The 26,585-nt window shown below is 48.3% G+C and overlaps 1 protein-coding gene across 1 annotated transcript in view; it reads left to right on the forward strand.

Moving 5' to 3' along the window:
* The first annotated feature begins 481 nt into the window (after positions 1-481).
* CDH1 (cadherin 1) overlaps positions 482-26,585 on the forward strand; it is a 77,463-nt gene continuing 51,359 nt past the window's right edge. Inside the window, exons 1-2 of the mRNA XM_072816416.1 lie at positions 482-640; positions 1,486-1,600. Of these exons, the coding sequence (XP_072672517.1) occupies positions 581-640; positions 1,486-1,600 (175 nt within the window). The 5' untranslated portion in view covers positions 482-580. The remainder of the gene's footprint in view (positions 641-1,485; positions 1,601-26,585) is intronic.

The following is a 26,585-nucleotide window of genomic DNA, read 5'->3' on the forward strand; positions in this document are numbered from 1 at the left end:
CTCTTATTCTCTGCGTCAGGAGTTCAAGCCCCACCAGGAGTGCTGGGCCTACTTTTTTTTTTTTAAAGATTTTATTTATTTATTCATGAGACACAGAGAGAGAGAGGCAGAGACATAGACAGGAGGAGCCCGATGGGACTGGATCCCAGGAGCCCAGGAGCACGACCCTGAGCGGAAGGCAGACAGACGCTCAACCGCTGAGCAAACCAGGCGGCCGAGAGTTGGGCCTACTTAAAAAAAAAAAAAAAAAAAAGACAAAACTAGTTAAAGAGTTAAAGTCGTCTCCGTCCGGAGTGTTCGTGAGCCTCCGGGTGCCGGGGGAGCTGCTGTCCCCCACCCGCGCTCTAGAAACTGCGGGGGGCGGGGCCGGGCGCCGAGGCGGCGGGGCCGCGCCGCTCATTGGCCGCCCGCCGCAGGTGCAGCCGCAGCCAATCAGCGGCGCGGGGGGCGGGGCCTCGCGGCTCACCTGGCGGCCGGACGCGGCCCCGCTCAGTGGCGTCGGGCGCTGCGGGCACCTGTGATTCGCGGAAGTCCTGCCGCCTCGCGCCGCCTCGCGCCCGGCTCTCGACCCCCGCCCGCCATGGGCCCTCGGTACGGCGGCGCCCCCGCGCTCCTGCTCCCGCTGCTGCTGCTGCTGCAGGTACGTCGCGTCTTCGGGCTCTGCGGGGGCCGCCTCCCGCCCGCCGCGCCCCCTTCCCCTCTCTCTCTCGTCCGGCCTCCGCTCTGCCGTCGCCCCCTCCTCTTCCCAGAAAGTTGAGTTTCCAGAGAGGCCTGGAAGCTGCGCGGCGCTCTGGGCTCCACCGAGGCGGGAGTGGGGGCGGCGGGGAGCCGGCGCGGCCGGGCGGCGGGGTGGGGTGGGGTGGGGTGGGGTGCAGAGGAGGGGAGCGCCGTGCGGGTCAGGGGGAGCCGGGAGTGGGGGCGAGCGGCGGGGTGGGGTGGGGTGCAGAGGAGGGGAGCCCCGTGCGGGTCGGGAGGAGCCAGGAGTGGGGGCGAAAGGAAGGGGAAATCCGTGGAAGTAAAAGCACCTGCCGTGTAGGAGAAAGCGAGGTAAGCGGGTGGGGAGGCGGCCCTGCGCTGGCAGAGGCTCGGGAGGTGTCGGGGCGCTGGTGCCCGCGAGGAGCCAGGCTGCGCAGGGGGGCGTCCCCGGGAGAAGGGAAGCGAAGTGGGGAAGAGCGAGGACGCCTCCGGTGGAATTAAAGAGGAGACGGGAAGGAAAGGGAAGGACGTGACCCGGCAGCCCCTCTCCCCGGAGGCCCTGGGGGCTTGGCCGCAGCAGGTTTCGGAGGGAAAGGGTTTGGTGCGGCCGCCTGCCCCGGGGGTTGGGGGTGGGGGTGAGGGTGAGGGTGAGGGTGGGTCCCACCCACGACGCCGACGCCGGGAGCGAGGGAGGGGCAGCGCCGTTGGTTTCGGTCTGGGCAGGAGGGGACGCCCCCCCCCCCTCCCGCCCCAGGTCACCCCGGTTTCATGCCTCCTGCCCTCCTCCAGGTCTCATCGGGGCTCTGCCAAGAGCCGGAGCCCTGCCGCCCTGGCTTTGGCGCTGACAGCTACACGTTCACCGTGCCCCGGCGACACTTGGAGAGAGGCCGTGTCCTGGGCAGGGGTGAGTCTCGAGCTGAGTGGGGTGGGAGCAGGAAGGGTCTGAGAAATTGCACTGCCACACCCCTGAGAAAGCCCCTTTTTCCTGGTTCAGATGATGACCCTTTGGAGTTTACCCAGCCGGAGGTACCCAAGCTTCTAGGCTGGGTGAGGGATACCCTTGCATGGCCCTGTTGGGGAGGGGGCCTTTACTTGGAGGCCTTCCCTGCGCCTAGAGGGACAGTCTGTCACTTGAGACCGCAGACACCTGATGTATCGAAGGCGCGGGGAGGGACACCACAGTAATTCCCATTTTGCAGCTCAGGAAATGGAGGCTTGGAGGGTGGAGTCCCTGCGCCCAAGGTCAGGGAGCAGCGTCCGTGGCAGGCCCAGGTGCCCAAGTGCATCATCTCAGTGATGAAGTGCCCTCTCCGTTACCAGGTTGTGGCATTTGCACAAAGAGGTGAAAACATTTAGGTACAGGTACTATTCCCCCTGAGGAATAATGTTTTTGTTTTATTTTTTTAAAGCCTGATAGCTTTGACTCGGAATGAAAAGGCACACTATACATTTCGGGGTGGTATCGTTGTGATCATCAGGATTCTAGAGTTTGCTTTAGTTCACTTCACTGTGCCCGTGCCCCAGGAGTGAGAGAGCAGGGAAAGCTTCTGGTTTCATTGATTCCCAGATGCTTATTTCTTACCCAACAACTTCTCCTTCCTCTTGATTTTAGTTGATTGGGTGAGTATGGTAACTATAAAACACTTTTTAAAATGAGAACTCACCCATAATTCCCAGAGGAAATTCACTGCATTTATTCTTCCAGTCTTTGGCCGCGTGAAAACTGTAGCAATCACACTGTTGTGTGAAAATTGTTTGAATTTTGGAAGCTGTTCCAACAGTGGGCGGCATTTTTTTTCCTTCACAGAAACTGCAGCTTCATTGATTAAACATATTTGCTTTTCTGAGGCCTGTGTTGTGTGGAGGTTTCTATTGAGTCAGAAAAGAAGTGTTTGACTTTCGCAGTGGGTCCACCATTAGTCAGTGGTTGATACTCTGCACCCTGGTGCTGGGCACCCAGGAATGAATGGAGACACAGGGACACTCCAGTCCCCTGTTGGTCTATCACATAAGAGCAGATTATGGAGAATGTTCCAGGACCCACTCAGAGGCCACTGTGGGACATAAGCATTTAGGTGCCAAAGAATGTGGGTGGCCTGCGATGTTTTGTTGGGTATCAGTGGGCAGTGAGGACTGGCTTCTTGGAGAAGGCAAAGTTGACCCAGCCTTGAAGATTGAGGCGGGGGTTAGAAACCCGGAGTGTGAGTGCTTGTCTGTATATGGGGGTGTTCCAAGACCAGCGCAGGACACTTTATTTTCCAGCACCAAGTATTTCGTAGCTCTAAGTGTGGGGTAGTCTAATTGCCCCTGCACTTGCCTCACGCCCCCCCAACCTCCCACACCCCACCAAGTTGTTGGACTGACTGACCAATATATGGTTATTACATAATATAAATATTACCATTATTATTAATAGAGGCACCTATTCCGTTTTGAACCAGACTCTGGGGGCAAGTGCTTCCTTTTACCTCATTTAATATTCGCAGGAGCTTTATGAAGGTCCAGGCGCTGTTGTTACTGCCGTTTTGCAGGTGAGGAAAGCTGAACCGTGAAGCAGTTGAGTAATCTGTTCAGAGATGCGCAGCTGGTCTTCCTCCGCTTCTCTCCTCTTCTCAGTAATCTCAAAAAAAGAGAGACGGTGGCTGGAGAATTAGTGTCCATTAGTGAAGTACCTGTGGTCTTACGTGTGTGCCTGAGAGAGCAGAGAGGTTGATGTGGCACGACCCCAGGAGAGGAGGCGGTGGCGACAGAGATGGGTCAGGCCAGGTGGGAAGAGCAGGACGTCTGCAGCTGGTGTTCTTGGTGATGGCGGCCACCTCTGCAAGCTGCTCCCGCCGTTGGTCTCAGTTTCTTTTTTTCTTTCTTTTCTTTTTGTTTTAAATATTTTATTTATTTATTCATGAGACACACAGAGAGAGGCAGAGACATAGGCAGAGGGAGAATGAGGCTCCCTGCAGGGAGCCCGATGTGGGACTCGATCCTGGGACTCCAGAATCACGCCCTGAGCTGAAGGCAGACGCTCAACTGCTGAGCCACCCAGGCGTCCCGGTTTCAGTTTCTTTATATCCAAGACCCACCCCATTCAACCAATTTTCTGACATCTCACTGTTTTGGGCACTTCTAACCAATCCAGTGTAGAAGTGCCCTTCTGGTAAACTCACACATGTGACCTCAGAGAACTGGCTTTGTGATTTTAAAAAGGCAGCCAGGATTTAGGGTGGTGGCCTTACTCTTGGGACAGCCTAAGGAAAGTGACATGAGGACCAGGTTTAAAGCACTGACTCCACGAACACTGCTCCATGGAAGTTTGAAAACGAGGAACTTGTTACTTTTTGTCTGCCATTGGCCATAGAGTGTCACAAATAGGGTTTGACCAAACTCAGGGGACCCTGGGGGTGGTTTGCTGGGGTGAATGTTGTACTCTATGGGATGGTTGACCCCATAGTCTCAGTCTTGTATTTATTTCATTGGTTTCTCTCCAGGTTCTAGAATGGAGAATGTTTTAAAAAACGAACTGGTTCTCTAGAGTTTCTGATTATTTTTTCTTTTTCCAACACAAGCCGGTTTAAGAAACCCAGGCTATTGGACAGTTTGGGGCCTAAGAAGTGTCAGAGTGCCCTCAGCTTTAAGATGATCGAGGTGTGGGAGGGGAAAAGCAGGCAGGGTTTTAAACTGATGGCTTTCTTGCTTTGTTTCCTCCACCACCTGGCTTTGGGCAAACAGGGTTTATGTTTTGGGTTGAGCTCTGGCTCCTTGATGGATTGACCTAGCTCACAAGCATCCACTTGTGTACATTAAATACATCCATTTCCCCTTCCTAAAAGATGTGCTGAGAGGTGGTAGAAACAGTGTGCAGACCTCCTAATTAAACTGGGCTGGAAAAAAAAAAAAAGAAAAATAAATAGAGAAACCTGCTCTGATAGCTCCCTTACATCATCAGATTCCCTCTCCCCCGCCCCTCAAACTCACTTCCCCATTACTCATCTGTGGCGAGGCTTGATGCGAGCTCACTGAGGAAGGAGACCTGGATTCTCCTGTCCTTGCCTTTGTCTGGGAGAAGTGGCGGCTTCCCACATACTTCCTAGGTAAGGAAGTCTGGCTCCTGATCCCCCAGGCCCCCGCCCCCGGGGGCCTGCCTGTTTGCTCTCCGGGGCTTAATATTGGGCGAGTCTTTTCTTCCAAAATGCTCACCTTGGTGTCTGTTACACACTCCCTCCCAGGCGTAGCCCCAGATAAGCCAGACGCTGAAGCAATCAGCTCTCCCATCTCCCAGGAGCTGCCAAAACCCTAAAATCCCCAAGAGGCACTGTCACAGTTGACACTTTCTGGGTTTCCACTCTGCCTCAACTCCCATCTCCTTTCAGGGCTTTAGGCTTTCAAGGAGGGGAATGAAGTCTCTGGCTGGTCAGTGATAGTTCGCACACCTGAAAGATCCAGGTTTGGGGCCCCTGGGTGGCTCCGTCGGTTATGTGTCTGACTTATGATGAGGTCATGATCTCAGGCTCCTGGGATCGAGCCCTGCGTAGGACTCTGTGCTCCTCAAGGAGTCTGCTTGTTCGTCTACCCCTCCCTCCACTGTGTGTGCACACTCTCACTCTCTCAAATAAAATCTTAAAAAAAAAAAAAAAAAAAATCCCGGTTTGCCTTCCAGCGCCTAGCCGTGTGACCTTGGGTAAATCACTTTATTTCAATGAACCTCAGTCCCCACCTGTGAATTGGGGGTGTGTGTGCAATAATACTCAGCGATTTGTTGTGAGACGTAAATGTGCATGTTTGTTTATTTGGCTAGGCGGTAAGCAGGAGTGCCAGCCCTGGGCTAGACTCTGGGGTTACGGTGATGAACGTAAGCCCGCAGGTGCGGGCTGAACGGAAAGCAAGTGAGATGATGTAAAGAAACAGCAAAGATTTATAAGATGGTGCCTCATATTTCTTAGGGACCGAGTAGGCACTCAGAAATTTTAAACAAGTGAATGACTGAATTAATATTTATTACCCTTCATACATTCTAATTTTCCCCCCTCTTAACTCTTTGGCCTCAGGCCAGCCCTAGATGTTGATCGAAATGGATTGGTTTATTATTATTTTTTATTTTTGTTTAAATTTTTATTTATTTATGATAGTCACACAGAGAGAGAGAGAGGCAGAGACATAGGCAGAGGGAGAAGCAGGCTCCATGCACCGGGAGCCCGACGTGGGATTCGATCCCGGGTCTCCAGGATCGCGCCCTGGGCCAAAGGCAGGCGCTAAACCGCTGCGCCACCCAGGGATCCCCGAAATGGATTGGTTTAGAGGGGAGTCTGAACTCTCTAAGACTTGTGTGAGGGCTGCACGCCCAATCATGGTTTCTGGAAGTTGGTCTACCTGGATAAGTGTCCCGGGGATACAGTGTGCGGAGTGCTTCCCTCTGAGAGCCAGAGGCAGGAGCCCTCAAAACTGAATCTGGAAGGGGAAAAGGCAGTCATTTTTAAGTGTTTTTCATCTTTGGTCAGTTAAATTCTTTTTTTTTTTTTTTGGTCAGTTAAATTCTTGTGGTGGCTTTTCTTTCTCTCTTTTTTTGCTAATTTAAGTAAATTTACCTTTCCTACATCCCAGCTCGCATGCTTGCTGCTTTTGGGAGGGCTTTAGCCTCTTTTTTACACATTTCCTCTTCCCTTTCCTTCCTCTTATCTGCCTCCAATCCTCCATATACCACCCCATGCCCCCCCCACCCGTGGCTCTGGAGGCACATTTCCTCATTTACAAAGTCCTTGAGTCAGGCTGCCTAGATTGAAACCCAGGGAATGCCCCTTGCCAGCTGAAGGAATGTTGGCCAAGGACTTTACCCTCTATCTAAGCCTTAGTTTTCTCATCTGTGAAATGGGCATAATAGTACCAGGTGCTAAATGAATATTAAATATTAAAGCCCCTGGAGTATTTGGTGCCTTCTGAGTCTCTACTGTGTGTTTTACCTTTGGTTCAAACGTTAGCCCTGCTCTCCCTCCCACCCAGTAAACCAGCCAAACCAGTTTCCTCACTCTCCCTGCTTCTGTGTTAAAGCAAACACTGCTCTGCAAACAGTGACTCGACCAAAGTGCCCTTTGCTAGGAAAGGCAATTCGGTGGTGTTTTCTTGCTTGCACTGTGTAGTGTACCTGGGTGGGGCTGCCTGTGGACCGGCTCAGGAATATTGTTTGCAGTTGGTGTGGGAGGAGTGGGGCAGGGAGCAGCTGGGGATGAAAATCAAGATGACCTTGAACTTGTCAGCTTTTTTTTTTTTTTTTAAGTGAGAGAGGGCAAAAGCATGATGGGGAGAGAAGGAGAGGGAGAAGTAAACTCCCTGCCTAACAGGGAGCCCGATGCAGATTCAGGCTCATGTGGGCTCTATCCCAGGATCATGACCTGAGCCGAAGGCAGATGTTGAACCACTGAGTCACCCAGGCATCCCTTCTGTTTAGTTTTGAAAATTATTTCATGGGGTACCTGGCTGGTTCAGTGGGTAGACCATGTGGTTCTTGATCTCATGACCCTGAGATCAAGAGTTGCATGTTCCACCCATTGAGCCAGCCAGGTGCCCTGGGTTTTCTCTCTATATATTTCTTTCCCCCTTTATATTCTTTTAGTGGACAAATCATTCACTTGGTTAATGTGCAAAAGTCTCCCTATCACCCCGACCCAGGCAGTGTCAGAGGTGGGGCTACAGTCCTGTACTTTTATCTTCCAAAACCCATGCTTTCATTGTGCCCCTCTTGTGCCTTGTGGCCAAACTGCATCTCCAGTGGGACCTAAGTCACCTGAGGGTAAGGACTTCCCTCCTTCCTCTTGGGAAAGGTGTCTTTATTATACCTTTTGTATCTCACTTATTTTAACTGTGATGCTGGAATTCAGCTTCTTTTGTTTTCGGAGGGCTGCTTGTCTTTGATGTGTGGGCAGTTTCCAGCCTGGTTCCCTTTTAACTCCACTTTGAAATGAATGTTCGTGGAAGTGCATTTCTTTTCCTTTATGTCTGCAACTTTGGTCCCTGGAAATGCAATTCAGTCAATTCAGTTGGCATTCGGAATTATGGGTTGGGAGGGAAAGTGTCCTAATCTGACTGAGGTTCAACTCAGGCCTGACCTCTCAGGAGACCCAGATAATTCTATTCCCGCTAATCCTCTGAAAACTCCACCACACATTGGACCAGGACTTTTTCAAGGTGTGAGAGAGGTCTGGGCCCAGATCCCTGTGAGCTCAGGTGTTCCTGCTGGGACCTAATGGAGCCTGTCTGGAAGGGTTGAACCTGTTCACCATGAGCAAATCATAAACAGTGGCCAGCACAGGACCCTGTGGGATAATTGGCCAAGGCCTAGATAATAATTAGTGGGCTTTGTAATTAGGAAAGCTTGTAACAAGCCGAAAGCCTTTCAGATTTATGGTACCTGGGCAAGTTGAAGGTTAGGGAGAACACCTGTTTCTGTGGTTTGGCATCAATGTGCTCATACACCTCCTCTGTTCCCAGAAGAACTTTCCCGAAAGAAGTGTTAGTGTCTTCACTTAAGGTATTGCAACAGCCTCCTTTCTAGTCGCCTTGTCTCCTCTGCCCCTCCCCCCAATTTTTCTCTCCATCCAGCCAGCTGGATGAGCTGAGCTAGCCAAGAATGATGGTTTTTATTTTTATTTTTCTTAAAGATTTATTCATGAGAGACACAGAGAGAGAGGCAGAGACACAGGCAGAGGGAGAAGCAGGCTCCATTCAGAGAGCCCGATGCGGGACTCGATCCCAGGTCTCCAGGATCATGCCCTAGGCCGAAGGCAGATACTCAACTGCTGAGCCACCCAGGCATCCCAGGAGTGATGGTTTTTATTTTATTTTTATTATTTTTTTATTTTTTTTTAAGATTTTATTTATTCATGATAGATAGAGGCAGAGACACAGGCAGAGGGAGAAGCAGGCTCCATGCAGGGAACCCGACATGGGACTCAATCCCTGGTCTCCAGGATCGCACCCTGGGCCAAAGGCAGGTGCCAAACCGCTGAGCCACCCAAGGATCCCTGAGTGATGGTTTTTAAAGTTGAAGTTAGTACAAATAATGAATAGTATGTTCTACACCTGAAACTAATAAAACGTATGCCAATTATACCTCAATTTTAAAAAGTTAAATTAAAAATCAAAATCCATCAGTGGCTCCCCATTTCACACAGAATGTAAGTCAAAGTCCTTTCTGTGACTTGCAAGGCTCCTGTGATCTGCCCCCGCCCCTTGCCTCTTGTCATTTCTTCTTGACTGTATCTAGAACGTACCAGGCACACTTCTACCTCAGGGCCTTTGCACTGGCTATTACTGCTGTCCATGATACTTTTCTCTGATATCTGCATGCCTCACTCATTTTATTTTTTTATTTTTAAGTAAGCTCTATGTACAATGTGGAGCTTGAACTCATGACCCCGAGATCAAGAGTTGCTTGCTCTACTGACTGAGCTAGCCAGGTACCTCACAGCTATCTCATTTAGGTCCAACTTTTTGCTCACATGTCACCCTCTCAGTGAAGCCTTTCTTGAAACCCCTATTTGAAATAGTTACCCCTTCTCCTAGCACTCCCCTTCCTCCTTCTTTGCTTTATTTTCTTCTGTAGCACTTTTCATCATCTAGGATACTATATATTTCAGTTATTTCTCCTGTCCATTTTCTGTCCCCTCCCAGTAGAACAGAAGCTCCAGAGGCCACAGAATTTCATCTGGTTAAGTTCAGGCTGTATTGCATCCAGAATAGTTAGTGCCTGGTACATATTAGGTACTCAGTGAGTATTTGTTGAATGAATAAATGAGGTTTCAGAGTGTTAAGTATAGATCTATACATTTTTTGCGTGTTTAGAAACTATTCCAAGGTGTTTTTGGTTTTAAAGAAAAGATAGAACTTTGTCAGTATAAGCCATAGAAAGACATGAGGAGGGGACATTCCCAGGGCATGTGTCTCTGCTTGGCTCTCCTCAGCTTCCCTGAGCCCTGCACACCCCTGGTGTAACCTTACCTAATTGTCTTGTCACAAAACAGCTTGCAATCTAGAGTCTAAAGGTCAGGGGAGCTATTTCTGCCCCACACTTCTTGGTGTAAGGAAGCACCAGATCAAAATCTAAACAGAGATCCGAGCCGAGCCGGCCGGGGCCATCTGTTTGGTTTCCTATTGTCTGGGTAACACCTTCCTTGAGTGAGACTCCCAGATGCACCCAACACCTTCTCCCTGGGTATCTGCAGTATCCTTTGGGGCCATTAATTGTTTAAGACCTGGTATCCATTTTTCCGGTTCTTGGCAACGCACAGAAGCCTGGAAGGAACTTGTGAGATGCAAAAAAAAACAAAAAACAAAAAAACCTCCCCAAGACAAAAATCGAAAGCCATCTTAATTAGCTCATGGCCAAGATACAAGTCTCACAACTCCAAAATCCATCTGATGAGTAAATATTGAGAAGGTATTGTAGGGCAGTGTCTTAGAAATCATTATGTAAGATATATTGTCACCCTGCTTTCAGGAGGGTAACTGTCTAATGCCCAGTTGCCAGATCTAGCAAATAAAAATACAGGATGCCCAGTTATATTTGAATTTCAGATAAACAGTGACTAATTTTTTTATTAGTACGTCCCATGCAATATTTGAGACATACTTACCAAAAAAATTATTTCATCCTCTATTCTCATAAACAACATTGCACTGACAAGCAGTTACTCTGTGTCTAGATCTTCCAGATGCTGTCTCTGTCTCTCTCTTTTAAATCTCAACAACCAGTGAGAAGCAACAGTTGTAGCTCTGAGACGCTAAGATAGTGCAAGTCCTGGAGACAAGAAAGAGGAGAGCCTGGCTGGGTGTCGTGGTGCCTCTTGGACTCCAGAGCACAGCAGCGCCTGTGCTCTTTACAGCTTGAAAGGGCAACTAGCCAGATGGTCTGTGACCGGCCAGGTGAGGAGAGTGGGGGTGATTCCTGCTCTGAAGCTCTCAGGGGAAGAGAAGTCCTTCCAGATGATGAGCCTCAGTCTGATCAGTGAACAAATTTGTGTTGAGCACCTGCCAACACTAGTACTGTGTTGAGCTACGGAGGATCTAATGGACCAAAGCACAAAAATCCTTGCCTTTCTGCAGCTTCCCTTCTAATCAGAGGAGACAGGAGACAGCATGGTGATCCGTGGAAGGAGAAAAGTACAGGAGGAAAGGGACAGAACTGTGAGCGTTGGAGTGGAGGGGCTTGGGGGAATCCTTACTAAACGACATTTATATGAAGACCCCAGGAAGTGAAGTGCTTAATAGATGTTAGGATTGGACTAGGTCTTTGAGGGAGTTGAGCTTCCCACATTCTTTTAAGTCCATATTGGTCCATATTGGTGCCATTTTAAGTCCATATTGGTGCCATTTGAAGACAATTCTGTTAAAGAGGCCTGGGTGGCTCAGCAGTTGAGCGTCTGCCTTCGGCTCAGGACATGATCTCAGGGTCCTGGGATCGAGTCCCGCATCCAGCTCCTTGCAGGGAGCCTGCTTCTCCCTCTGCCTGTGTTGTGTCTGCTCTCTCTCTCTCTCTCTGTCTCTGTCTCTCATGAATAAATAAGTAAAATCTTAAAAAAAAAAAAAAATTTAAGACAATTCTATTAAAAAAAAATGCTGTTCTCTTTAAAGGTACATACTCCCAGTTGTGAAAATAAGTAAGACACAGGATCCACTGTACAGCACAGGGAATATAGTTAATAGTAGCTAACAACCTTAAATGGTGACAGATGGTAGTTAGGTTTATCTGGTGATCTCTTTGTAGCCTGTATAAATGTAAATCACTATGTAGTACCCCTGAAATTAATACATTGTATGTCTGAAATTAATATATTGTATATCAGCTACACCTCAGAGGGGGGAAAAAAAGCCTAATCTCTGGGCAGGTATTTTTCTAGAGGAATAATCCCGAGGGCTAATTGTCCCTGCATCTCCTTTAAAGGGTATCCGGTTTACACCAGGGTCTAAGGTGCTTTCCAAGGCTCCCGCTGGAGAAGAATAGGCTTCTAAATCTGCTTTGCTTAAGCTCCTCAGGCAAGAGGGCTGGGATGGCCCTGAAGGCATCGAGGCCCTGGGGGTGGGCTACGCGCCTACCGGTGTCCCAAGACCTTAGTCAGAAGCATGCAGCTCTGACTGCGCCCTGGTCTCCCTCGGATTCCTCCTCTCCTGTGTGGGAGGGCGGGAAAAGGGAACCTGATGACCGAGTTGTGGTGGGAAAGTCTTGCATTTTCTGTAACGTCACCCCCTGAGTCAGCCTGGGGCCAGGAGCCTGGGCGGACTGTAGCTTGGGCCTGGTTGCTCGGTGGGTGAGCCACCCCGCCTCTGGCCAGGTTATCAGGATCCGGGCTGAATCCACTTGGACCCTCACCCTAGGACCCTCACCCTAGGACGGCACAGTCCTAAATCCCGGGACACTGGCCCTGGGAGCGCTCTCCTCCTAGCAGGAAGACGGGCGTTTTGCAGAAATGACAGGGCTCTGCAGCTGCTGGGTGAAGTTCACGTGGCCCGCTTCATTACCGCCTCGGCTCCTGGGCTTGTAATGACTAAACTTTCTGGAGAATTAGAATTTGGGGGTGTACTTCCCGTACCTTCTGACTTCAGTCTGCAGGGATAAAGAAATGCTCTTGCATGCCTTCCAGATGGGTGTTTCAGAGCTTGTCATTAGTCTTTGATTGGGCAACTTTCATGTAAATTGCGCTGATTTTTCTTTGGACTTTGGTTATAATTTCTCTCTTTTCTTTTTTTCCTTCCTCCTTTCTGCTAATCCTCTCACCTGAACCGAGGGAGTACTTAAAAACTTTGGGAATTAAATATCTGGGAGGTGGTTTAGCCGAGGAAACTGAACTTCACTTACCAGGTGTGAGGTTGCACTCCCGGCTTCAGCAGAGATCTGACGTCAAGGTTGTGGCTTGAATCTTCAGCATTTATTTCTCTTTTATCCTTTGAAATGAAGGAAAGTCTCCTTGAGCCCCCTCCGGGAGTAAAGCTGATTTGGCGAAGGCAGTATGAAAAACAGGATTGTCTAGGTTCAACTTCTGATTCAACTCTTGGTTGCCATGTGACCTTGGGCAAGTTACTCAACCTTTCTGTGCCTCAGTCGTCTCACCTAAAAAAGGGGTTAGAATCGCAGCTCCTGCCTCACAGGGTTGAGGGAGGAGGATTCTGTGAGTTACCACATCTAAAGCACTTTCAGTGCCTGGCCTCTAACAAACATTTTGAACTATTGAGTTTTTCTTATTAGATGTTTCTCTGCTTTAGATTTGTGTCAAGGGGGTGGAAAAAATGTATAAATATTAGAGACCAAAGGAGCCAGACAGAAGATATTAAGGATGAGGAAGGGCTACATCCCCTTGCCTCTTTGCACCTTGACCTCCTTCTGGCTAAGATACTCTCCAGCCAATATCATTTGAGTGCAAATTGTCTACAAGTCAGGCACTGCCAACCAGATACACCATCATTAAGCTACTTGCTTATGGTCACGCCTGTTGGTTCACCCATCGTATAAGCTTGACATGACTCTTACCTCTGCTTTTTATGGAGGAGGGAACTGAGACTCAGTGACTTGCCCAAGACCAAGTTAAGAAATGGCAGACAGTGATATGAATTCTGATCTGCTATCCCAAAGCTTAGGTCACAACCTCAGTACTACCTGTACCTGGCTGGTGCTTTCTCTGTGAATTCCCAACTGCTCAGTCCCTTTCAAAATTACTATTACTACTTAATGTATTTTCCCACTGTTCCTTGAATTATGTATGTATAGATCCTTTTTTTTTTTTTTTTAAGATTTTATTCATTTATTCATGAAAGACACAGAGAGAGGCAGAGACACAGGCAGAGGGAGAAGCAGGCTCCATGCAGGGAGCCCGATGTGGGACTCGATCCCGGGACTCCAGGATCATGCCCTAAGCCGAAGGTAGCCCTGAGCCGAAGGCAGACGCTCAACCCTTGAGCCACCCAGCCACCCAGGCGTCCTGTATGAATAGATCCTAATGCCACCAGCAGCAGCAGGAGTAGTACTGCAGAGAAAGAGAGAATCCGAAGCATACTCCCCGCTGAGCATGGAGCCTGATGGGGGCTCTATCCCATGACCCTGAGATCATCCTGAGCCAAAACCGAGAGTCAGAAGCTCACTGAGCCACCCAGGTGCCCTCTTCTTCTTTTTTTAAAGATTGATAGATAGATAGATTGATTGATGAGAGAGACAGAGATAGTAGGCAGAGGGAGAAGCAGGCTTCCTATGGGGAGACTGATGCAGGGACTCCATCCCAGGACCTCAGGATCATGACCTGAGCCAAAGGCAGACACTCAACCACTGAGCCATCCAGGTGCCCCTAAAGATTTTTATTTTTAAGTAATCTCTATACCCAACACAGTGCTCGAACTCACAACCCTGAGATTAAGAGTTGCATGCTCTACCGACTGAGCCAGCCAGGCACCCCCAAGAATCGAGTTTCTTAGTTTATACATGAATTGGCTGGTTCCAGGAGATTAGATGAATGGGCCAGTCACGCAGCTGGTAGGTGTCAGAATAGTAATATTGTTAGACTACACTGCACTAACTATGGCAGCCATGTATCGATTGAGTATTCAACGGTTGATGCAGAACTTTGTTTTTTTCCTCCCTACCCTAACCTTTGAGGTAGGGAGTATCACAGTTCCATTTTCAGATAATAAAACGGAAGCCTCCAGAGGCAACTGACCGACCGAGATCACATAGCTAGGGGCACATCTCTAGGCCTGGCCTGCTGTTACCCTTACCTGCATTCAGCTCCATTTTTGGGAATATCTGCTGCATTCCAGATTCTACACTTTGGCCTAGAAAGGAGCCTCAAGGTCCCAATGCAGCTTTCAAAGTCCTTTCACCAGTTTCAGCCCTTGGGGTAAATGAAGCTTCAAGATCCCCTCCCCCTTTGGAAGCCCAGCAGGAAAGGGGTGTTCCTGGTGCCCTTGGGCTGCCATTTAAATCTGAATGGTGAAGTGTGGCCAGAGACAAAAGTTTGCAAGCCACCATTTCAGAGTTTCTTAGGCTCCTTTTATTACTGTATTTTCCTTTTTTAAACTTCTACTTCAAGTCTCTTAATCACGCGGGGGTTTTAAACCTGTTAACTGTGTGAACACCACTCCTTCCTGATCTCCACACCAGGCAGGATCAGATGGAAAGTATTTTGTTTTTTAAAACCTTAAAGGTAGTAGTGGATAGGGATTATTTTTTTGAGGTGAGGGAGTAGTCTTAACCCTCTAGAGGTTGAAACTGACTGACTTACAGATGGAAGGAGGCGCCTGGGGGTGGGGTAAGGAGCCGGGGTTGGGGTATACATGAAATCACCAGTAGGGTATTGGTGCTGCGTGCTCTGTGTGGGGCTCATTACCCTGTTTCCTCTACTTTGGGACATGTTTGAAATTCCCCATTATAAAGCTTAAATTCTACAAGGAAAACCTGAATAATCTATAATATGAAATTTAAACACCTTCCAAAATTTCCTCCCCTTCTGAGGTGGCTGCTGTTAATGATTTGGTGTATATCCTCCCAGACATGTATTTAAACACTTAACAGCACATGTGTGTCCATATTTGTGGGTTTTCTTTCTTTCTTTTTCTTTCTTTCTCTCTTTCTCTCTTTCTTTCTCTCTTTCTCTTTTCTTTCTTTCTTTCTTTCTTTCTTTCTTTCTTTCTTTCTTTCTTTCTTTCTTTCTTTCTTTCTTTCTTTCTTTCTTTCTTTCTTTCTTTCTTTCTTCCTCCCTTCCTCCCTTCCTCCCTTCCTCCCTTCCTCCCTTCCTCCCTTCCTCCCTTCCTCCCTTCCTCCCTTCCTCCCTTCCTCCCTTCCTCCCTTCCTCCCTTCCTCCCTTCCTCCCTTCCTCCCTTCCTCCCTTCCTCCCTTCCTTCCTTTTCTTTCTAAGATTTTATTTATCTATTGAGAAAGACAGAGAGAGAGAGTGCGTGCGCGCGAGAGAGGCAGAGACACAGGCAGAGGAAGAAGCAGGCTCCATGCAGGGAGCTCGATGCGGGACTTGATCCCGGGTCTCCAGGATCACGCCCTGGGCCAAAGGCAGGCGCTTAACCACTGAGCCACCCAGGTGTCCCTGGTTTTTCTTCTTTTAAACTGGAGTTTTCCATAAATGGAAATATGAATTGTTCTACAAAATGTAATCATCTCCTGTCTGTCATTTATAATATGTCCTGGAAAGTTTTCCACATCAGCTGGTGAACTTTTCCTCCTCATTTTCTTCACCCAGAGGAAAGTGTTTTTAATATCTTTTTTTTGTTTTGTTTTTAATATCTTAGAAGCTGACCAAGTTCCCCTCAGTACAGTGATTGAGGGCCTACTATGTGCTTTGTGTCAGCCGCAAGGTTTCTCCTATCCTGTGGGGTTTGGCCATCCGTCCATGAGTGTCGGAAAATGCTGAGATGCCAGGTTTTCAGACAATGGGCGCATTCAGAATCCAGGTGGGGTGAGACCTGTGTGGGCTGGAGCAGCTGGCGAAGCTGTGGTGGGGAGTCAGGTGGAGCTGGGGCAGCATTGTTGGGTAGCATATGAGCAGGAAGGTGGGGAGGATTCTGATGTTGGCTAGGGTGGCGGGGGTACCATTAGCTAAGGCGGTTGTGGAGGGATCTTCCCAAGCACATTCTGGGTGTTAGGAACATGAGGAAGGGGATGTTTGGGTGGTATCTCAGCTGACATGAAACTGAGCTTCCAGCTCTGGAGTCCACACTAGAAGCGTGGGGGCTGCGAGGAAACTCCCCCTTGGCTTTTCCAGCCTGGCCTCTGAGCTGATGAGCCTAACATGGCCATAGAAGGATAGTAATGTGGCTGCCGCTGGCTGGCTGGTTGGGTGGGGCCCCGTTGGCAGAGACCCAGGCAAGCTTGGAGAACAGGAGTAACAGGTTCTCCTCCCTCTGCCAGCCCTGGGGCCAGTGGACCAAGTCACTCCTGGGCTCTGCTGGAGCAGTCTGGAGTGAGCCACAGAGAATGAGAAATGAACCACGCCATCCACATGGCCCCCAGAAAAGCCAACATGGTCTGGCCTGGGGGTATCAGATCCAGGGCGTTCACCTACCTGTCCCGCAGCCACCTGAATGCTTATCCAAGGTCTACTCCTCTCCCCCCAGCCTTGCTTCCAGGTGTTCATCTCCACAACTGGTACCACCCATCCTATCTATCAAGTTGTGCATTATTCATTCATTTGCTTATTCATTCATTCAGTAAGTAATGAATAAGAGCTATTATGTGCTCTGTTCTAGGACTGGGGATCCAGCAGAGAACCAGCCATGTACAAACCACCCAGGTGGAGTTCCTAGTCTAGTATGTTGGTGGGAACAGGCAGTAAACATAATACATATATAAAGCATTTAGGGTGTTGGGGTGGCAACAAATGTTAAAGAAAAGTGAATCTGAGTGAGTAATTGTTGGGAAGCAGTTGAGATGGTTTGAGAAGGCCTCACCTAAGGAGGGACATTTAAGCTAAGATCCAAGAGAGGTGAAGGATCAGGCTATGTGGGGAAGGGTGTTCTAGGTCAAGGGAACAGCAGGTCAGACACCTTGAAGTAGAGTAGAAGAGCAAGAAGGCCGATGTGCATGGATTTGAGCGACCAAGCTGGAGGGGGTGCTAGGAGGGCAGAGGCAGATGGTCCAGGGTAGAGGGCCTTGGGATGACTTTAACTCCGGGCTCCTCTCTCTCTCCAGTGCAGACCCCCTCTCAGATCTTATCTCTTTGCCTTATCTCTTCCCTTCTCTATTCCAGACAGTGGAATGCTCCTAAGTAGTTGTTTGATGAAAGGCTCTTCAGTGGGAGAGTATTATGCCCATGGTTCATAGCTTGAACCCTGGCCCCTGACTGCTCAAGTTCAAGACCCTCCAGGGTAACGTAAGGTCGATGGATTCACATTTCGAATGGTGATGCTGGTCTATCTGCCGAGTAGCCAGACTGTGTCCCTTCTACCAGCAGCACTTCACCGTGCTTTCTCCCTGGCTAACTCCTTTCTCAGGTCCAACCCAGTTAGTGCTTCCTTCAGGAAGCCTTCCCTGAACTTTGGTCCTGCCCTCAAGGCGTTGCTCAGGACATCTCCCCCCAGCCCCTTCTCAGATTGAGATCCCCTGAGTTCTCTCTTCCCTTCCCGGTAGGCCGGATGACCCATGAAGAATCCCCAGCGTGGCACCTAGAATGTAGTTGGCGCTCAAATAGTGTTTGATGAGAGGCTGTTCACTGGGGAGAATTAGGCTGAGGGTCCCTGGAGCCCAGGTGACCTATATCCATCTGTTGAGGACATTGTGAAAGGTGGTGGGGGGGAGCTGTGGGAGATGGCGGGGAGGGAGTGCATTATAATGTAGAAGTCAGATTTCTAGACCTCTTATTTTTACAATTGTATTTTGCTTTTCCTCTTCTGAAAAACAACAACCCACTTTCAGCTGAGCTTAAATATGATCCTGATCCCTCCGTCCATTCTTTTAAATAATGGGAAATTTTTAAAGTTTTATCCACCCCCCCCCCCCATGGCTGTTTGCTTCCTAAAGATAAGTCAGATGTAAAAAGCATCTGAAAATATTCAATTTCTTGATTTTTACATTGAAGGAAAATTACAGTGATAGCTACTACTTTTTAGAGTGTTTCGCACCCGCCAGCCACTTAACTCAAACAAAACTTGGTCACTCTTCAACCTGCCAAGGCTGCCCGCTGCCAGGCACCCTTGGGAAGTCAGTGCTCGAGGTGAACATCACCACCCCCTGTGCAGAATTTCCATTTTAGAGGGGGGAGAGACGACACACTGAGTAAGTACAATGTTAGATGGAAGTTGGGGGGAAAAAGACCTGAGTATAAAGCAGCATGGGGTGGGTGAGCTAGGGGTCTTGGGAGTGGGGGTTGCTCCTGTAATCCCATCTTTGCCACCCCCAACCTTGGTGTTTTCGGCCCCTTATGATTACAAAGATGGCAGGTTTAGAGGGAAACGACTGGCAATCCCTACCGTGAGTACGTAGGATAGTTGAGGAAGTGGCTGGGACCGTGAGCAAAGGAGAGAGACCCCTGGAAGTGGAGGAGGGAAGTGAGTCCTGGAGGGGGAAATGTCACAGGCTCCTCTCCCCACTCCTTGGAATGTGGGTACCCTGAATGCTCTGCAATTTGAAATGCTGATTAGTTGATTAGCAATTGTTTACCGGTCTTCAGCTGTTATTCTGGGACAAAATTCTCAGTCTTTATTTGGCTTCAAAACCACCCTTGTAACTAATTAAAAATGTAGACTCCTGGGCCCCAACCCCCAGAGATCCCCATTGATACTTTTGGGGGAGGTCCGGGAATCTAAGCCCACCCTGCTCCTGGATCAAGGTCCTGGGATTGCACTTCAAAGGAACCTGATCCACACCTTCCGCTTCCGAACCTGGGCCCACCCAGACAGCTTCAAGTGCAGATTGGAGGGGCCTCCCCACCAGAGATCCAGAGTCAAGAGGTCTGAGGGGAACTGAGGCATTTATTTCATTTTTTATTTTATTTTATTATTATTTTTTTAAGATTTTAAAAAAATTTTATTCATTCATGAGAGAGATAGAGGCAGAGACACAGGCAGAGGGAGAAGCAGGCTCCCTGCAGGGAGCCCGACCTGGGACTTGATCCCAGGTCTCCAGGATCACACCCTGGGCCGCAGACGACGCTCAACCACTGAGCCACCCAGGAGTCTGTTATTTTGTATTTTTTAAAGAATTTATTTATTCATGAGAGACCCAGAGAGAGACCCAGGCAGGGGGAGAAGCAGGCTGCCTGCGGGGATCCTGGTGCGGGACTCTGACCCCGGGGTCACAACCTGAGCCAAAGGCAGATGCTCAACCACTGAGCACCCCCAGGTGGGCATTTAAAAACCCACTGGGGCATTTAAAAACCACACTCTCTTTGGATGATTCTTGATTGGACTTGGTTGGACCGGGGAATCCACGAACCTACCCTAAAGTAAACAAGATGAATGTGTGTGTGGAAGTGACCTCGCGGCCGTCTTTGGGTTCAGTGTGTCCACAGCTTTCGACAGACCTTGAGGTGTCCATCTCCCCCTGAAGGGTGCTGAAGGGTGGCTCTGTGCCCCAGAGCCAGTCCCAAGTGGAGCCAACCCCGGGGTCTTACTGAGTCAGAGGGGAAGAGAAATTGCGTTGAGCACTGTAAACGTTTGCTATTTTCTTGGAGGAGCAGATATGAGCAAACTGTGCAGGACGTGGGATGGAGTGACCAAAACCCGTCGGAGGAAGAATCTATTGTATGCGGAGGGGAGAGTTGGGCGGCCAGCGGGGCTTATTCTCTCCCTCCTCTCCTCCCTCTCCCCCTGCCTTCCTGCATCATTCGTTCCTGCATTCAGGTAGTCACTGGGCGGCTGCTGGCTCAGGACCCTCCGTGACCCGGACTCCAGCCCAGGAAGGGTCTCCCCGATCCTTCGGACTAGTGGATGACTTGATAGATTAGCTTACTGGGTTTGGGACCGGGGCCTTAGCAGTTGCCCAGCCACCATTAAGATGCATCGCCAAGCCCTGCTGCTGTCCTGGAAAAACTGGCATGAAACTCAAGCGTAGCAGAAAACAGATCCAACATGGAGATAAGGCAGCTGCAGTTTCAGTTTTAAGGTTGGGCCAAGTAAGAATTTTAGGGACTTTCCTTGCTGTGAACAGGGAGTACAGGTGCTTTTCTACTTTGGAGGGGGGGGGCTGAGGGGGATTTGGTTATGAGTAATCTACCTGGAGTTTGATAACAGATCCAGCGAATGTGTAAGGCATTTCAGAAATGTGATTCTAAATGCACTCTTGATATTTTAGAGGGCAATTAATCATGAACCCAAAGACTCATGGGTTATTAAAAAGGTATACCCTAAAACAGGTGACTTAACCTCCTTTTTTTTTAAAAAAAAAAAGTATTTCTGGACATGTCATGGCTTTCAGATACTTAACACTTTTAAAGATTTATTTTTCTCTCATGAGGAATTTCCCTGTTAAAGTTGGATCTGGGTTCGGTTGAGGAAGTCCAAAGGAGAGGTGTAAGGGTCTGCTCAAGCTGTCATCCCAAGTGGAGGTGGTGACAGGAACTTCAGCCATTTTGGCGTATCCGCCATCTTGAGGAGTTTCCCTTCCCGCCTGGCCCCAACACCTTGTTCTCAGCAAATTGTCCTCAGTATAAGTGTGAAATAATGAAGACCATTATCAAGAACCTTTCTTTCTTTCTCTCTTTTTTTTTTTTTTAAGATTTTATTTATCTATTCGTGAGAGAGAGAGAGAGGCAGAGGGAGAAGCAGGCTTCGCACGGGGAGCCCAATGGGGCCTCCATCCCAGGACCCCAGGATCACAGCCTGCATCAAAGGCAGATGGTCAGCCACTGAATCACACAGGCATCCCATCTTCTGCCCATTATTTTGGGGTAGTCCCAGTAATTTTGCTTTTGCTTCCCATATCAAAGGAGACATACCTAGAAAAATGTTTCTTGAGGGGGTGCCTGGGTGGCTCAGTGGTGGAGTGTTTGCCTTTGGCTCAGGTTGTGATCCCTGGGTCCTGGGCTCGAGTTCCGCATTAGGATCCCTGAAAAGAGCCCACTTCTCCCTCTGCCTATGTCTCTGCCTCTCTATGTGTCTCTAATGAATAAATAGAAAAATGTTTCTACAGCTGATGTCAAAGAGATTACCGCCTTTATTTTCTTCTAGGAATTTTGTGGTTTCAAGTCTTACATTTTGGTCTCTAATCTGTTTTGAGTTTATTATTTTTGTGTAGGACGTAAGAAAGTAGTCCAGTTTCATTCTTTTGCAGGTAGCTGGCCAGTTTCCCTAGCACCATTTAAGGAAACTTTCCTTTTCCCATTGTATATTCATGCTTCCTTTGTTGTGGATTAATTGACCATAAAATTGTGGGTTTATTTCTGGGCTCTCTGTTTTTTTTGTGCCAGTACCATACTTTTCTGATTACTACAGCTTTGTAGTATATCTTGAAATCTGGGATTGTGGTACCTCCAGTTTTATTCTTCTTTTTTTCAAGATTGCTTTGGCTATTTGGGGTCTTTTGTGGTTACAAGTTTTAGGACTGTCTTGGCCACAGTTAGGTTTTCTTCACCTTTGACTAAGGATCAGTAGTTTCAGAGTTGGAGGGGCTCCTGGGGGCCACTTAGTCCAGTCCTTTCTCTGGCCTAGATGGTCAGGCTAAGCTTCCTATCTGCTGGCCTGAGAGTCTTGCTCACCACCGCCAGGTGTGTGCTCCAGGGAGCTCTGCCTCCCATCCTAAAAATGTTACCTTCTGGACCCGGGCCTACTTTCCATGGATGCCATCCCTGGCCAGGCCCCCTCTGCCTACATCCTCCCCCTGGGACTGGAAGGACCCCAGATGTAAGGATTTGGGTCTCTTTTCTGTTCTACCCTGACCCCCAGCCCCTAACACAGCATTCAGCACTTAGTAGGCACTCAAGTAATGCTTATAGATGGATGACTGACTCTGCATCTACTCTCAGGTGGACATCAGTCAATCCATGTTTATTCTGGGCCTGCCTTTTGCTGATACTGGGGTACTGCAGAAAGAAAGGGCAACAACCAGGCCCATGTCTTCAGGGACCTTTACTTCTAGTGTCTTTTTTTTTTTTTTTTTTTTTTAGTTTTTATTTATTTATTTAAGATTTTATTTATGTATTCATAAGAGACAGAGAGAGAGAGAGAGAGAGAGAGAGAGAGAGAGAGGCAGAGACACAGGCAGAAGGAGAAGAAGGCTCCACGCAGGGAGCCCGACATGGGACTCAATCCGGGGTTTCCAGGATCAGGCCCTGGGCTGAAGGCAGCGTTAAACCTCTGAGCCACCCTGGCTGCCCAGATTTTATTTATTTATTCATGAGAAACAGAGAGAGGCAAAGGCATAGGCAGAGGGAGAAGCAGGCTCCCAGTGGAGAGCCCTAAGTGGGACTCAATCCCATGACCCCAGGGTCACAACCTGAGCCAAAGGCAGATGCTCAACCACTGAGCCACCCAGGTAGCCCCAGTTGTAGAGTCTAAATAGACATTAAGCATGTCAATAAATAGAGATTCCTGGAATGGCACATTCTATGAAGGAAATGAAGCAGAGAAATGGATAAGAGACTAACTAGAGTGGGGCGGGGGCATAATATAGCTAAGACTGGGTCAGGCAAATTGTCACAAGGGAACATGTGTTATGTGTAGTGCTGTAAGGGAGGATGCCATGACAAGAACTGTTGGAAGCAGAGGAAATAGCTAGGACCAGGAGCCCAAGACTGCAGAGAACAGTTTACTGGGGAAAGAAGAGGCCTGTCTGGCAAGGGCCTGCTGGATGTGGTGTGGTAATAGTGGGGAGATCCCCCTGGAGGGGTAGACAGAGACCAGATCTTGTTTCTGGGTCAGATGGTCTCTTCATTCATTCATATTTATTTATTTATTTCTAAAGATATTATTTATTTTGAGAGAGCAAAAGTGAGGGGAGGGAGAGGGAGAAGAGACTCTTCCCACCCCATCCCATCCCCCCACCCCCAGCAGGGAGCCTGACTTTGGGCTTGATTCTAAGATCTCGGGGATCATGACTCGAGCTGAAGGCCAATGCCCAACCAACTGAACACCCGAGTTCTCCCATTCATATTTAAATATATATTTAAAAAAATATATATTTAAATTCTATGTTGTTGCACATGGTAAGATTTCATTCTTTTTTTTTATTTTTGTTTATTTAATTTTTTTTAAAGATTTATTTATTTATTCACAAGAAACACAGAGAGAGAGAGACATAGGCAGAGGGAGAAGCAGGCCCCATGCAGGGAGCCTGATGTGGGACTTGATCCCGGGTCTCCAGGATCAGGCCCTGGGCAAAGGCAGCGCTAAACTGCTGAGCCACCCGGGCTGCCCACCCCCCCCCCTTTTTTTTTTTAAATAATCTGTATACACAACATGAGGCTTGAACTCACAACCCTGAGTTCTGGAGTCCTTTGCTCTTCCAACCAAGCTAGCCAGATGCCCCAATATTTCATTCTTTTTTTTTTTTATGGCTGAATAAATATAGTCTCTTGTGGAAGACAGATAAATACCACTGTGTCAGCTTCTATCCAGATGAAGTGATTGAACCATTCCATTCAACTGATGTATCCTTCTGGTTAATCATGGAAACTTTGTCCTCAATTGGAGGAGCCTCTATTTCTTAAGGAAATGATGTGCAAGAGACCAGAACATTAAGTTTATTCAGTGAATATGGCTAGCTAAGTACGGGCTATGTGTCGGAGAGGATTTGGGATGGATGGTTGATGAAAATTACTTTGTACCTGCTGTATCCTGCTTCTCAATTCCAGCTAAATCCAACCTCCCCTGGCTGCTGGATATATGTATGGTTTCTTGCTCCAGCTCTGTTTCCAGTAGCATGTGAGTTTCCTATGGGCCCTGGAATAGCAGCTCGGGGTCTCTGAACTGATCTGATATCTGAGCCTGTGCTAAGGGCTTTACATGGATTAGCTTGTTGAGTCATCTCACCCCTTTAGGAAACAGGAACCATCGGATCCTTGCTCTGCAGGTGAGGAAGGTGTGGTGGGAGGAAGTATTTGTTGAGTGATGGAGCCTGGGCTTGAATTTAGTCATCTGACCTCTCACCTGGGACTCTAGGATACCTGTCTCACAGGTGACCTTGTACTGCCACACGATGGCTGAGAGTTTATATCCTGGACTCCTTGCAGACAGGGTCATTGCCTTTATGACTCTTACCCTCCTCCGGCCAGTCATGGAAGAGAAGGGCTCCATTAGTTCTTTGAAGTCTCATCTCTAATTTACGGTTTGATAGTTGCCACCCCTCCCAGCCTCTTGGGAGAGAAAGATCTCTTTAATTAGTCCACCGAGATTAATAAACCATAGACCTTTCAAGGAAAGGGAACAGTACGTGTTTCCTGAGCATCTTTTATGTACCAGGCTCTGCATTCAGAGTGAGAGACCATTGTTTGCCAACATTTATTGAGGACTTAACAGTGTGCCCAGCACTGGACTCCCCTCTCCATGCATGTATCCTTTTTTTATTCCTCTTTTTTTAAAAGTTTATTGAAATCTACACCCAGTGAAGGGCTCAAACTCACAACTCTGAGATCAAGAGCCGCATGCTCCTCCTGAGCCAGCCCTGTGTGGGAGTCTTCTGCAGATCTTGCCACAGAGAAGTAGCAGCTGCAGTTACTACTACATTGTAACCAGACAAAGGCCTTCCTGAAAACCACCACACTAAACACCCAGTAAAAACCACAGGGTTTATGGGAAATGGCTAGGGGCACAGCACTCAAAAACTTCGTTGTAATACGTTAAAAAAAAAAAAAACAAAAAAAAACAAAAAAAACTTGTGTGTGTAGGTCTGGTGGGGCTGCATCTTGTGAGTTCTTGTGGAAGGAAGATAATCTGCAGTCGATGGAAAGTGGTAACAGCAGATGTGGATGGGTGTGGCTGGAAGATCTGTGTGTGTTTTGTGCATTCCTACCCCTCAGCAGAGTATACTGCTCTGTATTCACCTAGTGTTTCTCCCAGACAAAATTACACACATGAGCAAACTTGAAATTTGAGTTATGCTCAAATTGTTCCCTATTAAGTCATTCATGTTGGAACACATTTGCATTTTTGAAGCAAGTATAATAGAATTGACTGTATATTCTCTATGTTGCAGTGAAGTAAACTGAGTCTTGGAGAAGTAAGGTGACTGGCCTAGGGTTATGCAGCTAGAAGATGGCAGAGCTGGGATTTAAGCTCAAGTCTGCATCGATGCTTAACCTCTGTCCCACAGGGCTTTTCCTGTTCTCGTTCAAGGGAAGCAACTCTCTTGGCAGAGTTGGCCAAGAGCAGCAGAGACTCTCAGACCTGTTTAAGGAGCAAGAATAGTCTTTGGCAAATAGCCAGGAGCTAGGAACATTCAGGAGTGGATATTTTTGGTTTTGTTTTTTTTAAAAGATTTTATTTATTTATTCATAAGAGACAGAGAGAGAGAGAGAGAGAGAGAGACACATAGGTAGAGGGAGAAGCAGGCTCCATGCAGGGAGCCTGACACGGGACTCGATCCCGGGACTCCAGGATCACGCCCTGGGCCCCGAGGCAGGCACTCAACTGCTGAGCCACCCAGGCGCCCCCAGGAGTGGATGTTTTAAAATGTTTAATGATGACCAGTACAGCACAGACCCTTTGCAATCAAAGTGGATGCCTGGCATTTATTGTTCAAACAAATAGTGAGATCCTGAGCAGCCTCTGGAGGGAGGACATGGGGGAGGCCTCCAGGAGGCTCAGGACAGAGGCTTCTTACCTACGGACGGGGGTGGCCTTTGCAGCTTGTCAGCCATGGGTGCAGGCGTGTCAGCACATCCTAGCAGAACATCAGTCCTGATTACATCCTCAGTAACCTGGTCAGTTAGTTTGGTTTGTTCCTCCTCTAGATCCTTTCCCCACTCCCAGAACTTTAATTATGGAAAACTTAGAGCATACATAATAGTTGAGAAATAGTACAGCAAACATGAGTACTTCTCATTTTTACCATCGGCACCGTCGTGCTTACCTTAGGTGTGTTTGCTCTGTGAGCCATGTGAGAGTATGTCAGGCCTCTCACCACTGCACAGTTTAGCCTGCGTCTGCTAAGAGTAAGGACAGCCTCCTTTTGAACTGCAACTGAAAATCACCATTGTCTCGACAAAGAAAATTTGCAGTCTTCTCTAACAGCCACACCATATTCACAATATTCCCAAATCTCCCAGGAATGTCTTTTTTTTAAATTACAGAATCTTGCATGCAGGCCATTGAAAATGTTGGCTTCTGTGATCACAGTGTATGCAGTAGGGAATGTGAGAAGAAATGAAGGCATTTTCCCTTCATTCAGAGCCTCTGGCCTCCTTTTGTTCTCCCACTTTGGGAATAAGACTTAAAGCATCTGTGGGATGCAAGGAGAGGATGGAAGTTTGTTTCTTCTTCTTCTT

The sequence above is a fragment of the Canis lupus genome, chromosome 3, assembly GCF_048164855.1.
Source record: "Canis lupus baileyi chromosome 3, mCanLup2.hap1, whole genome shotgun sequence".
Lineage (NCBI taxonomy): Eukaryota > Metazoa > Chordata > Mammalia > Carnivora > Canidae > Canis > Canis lupus.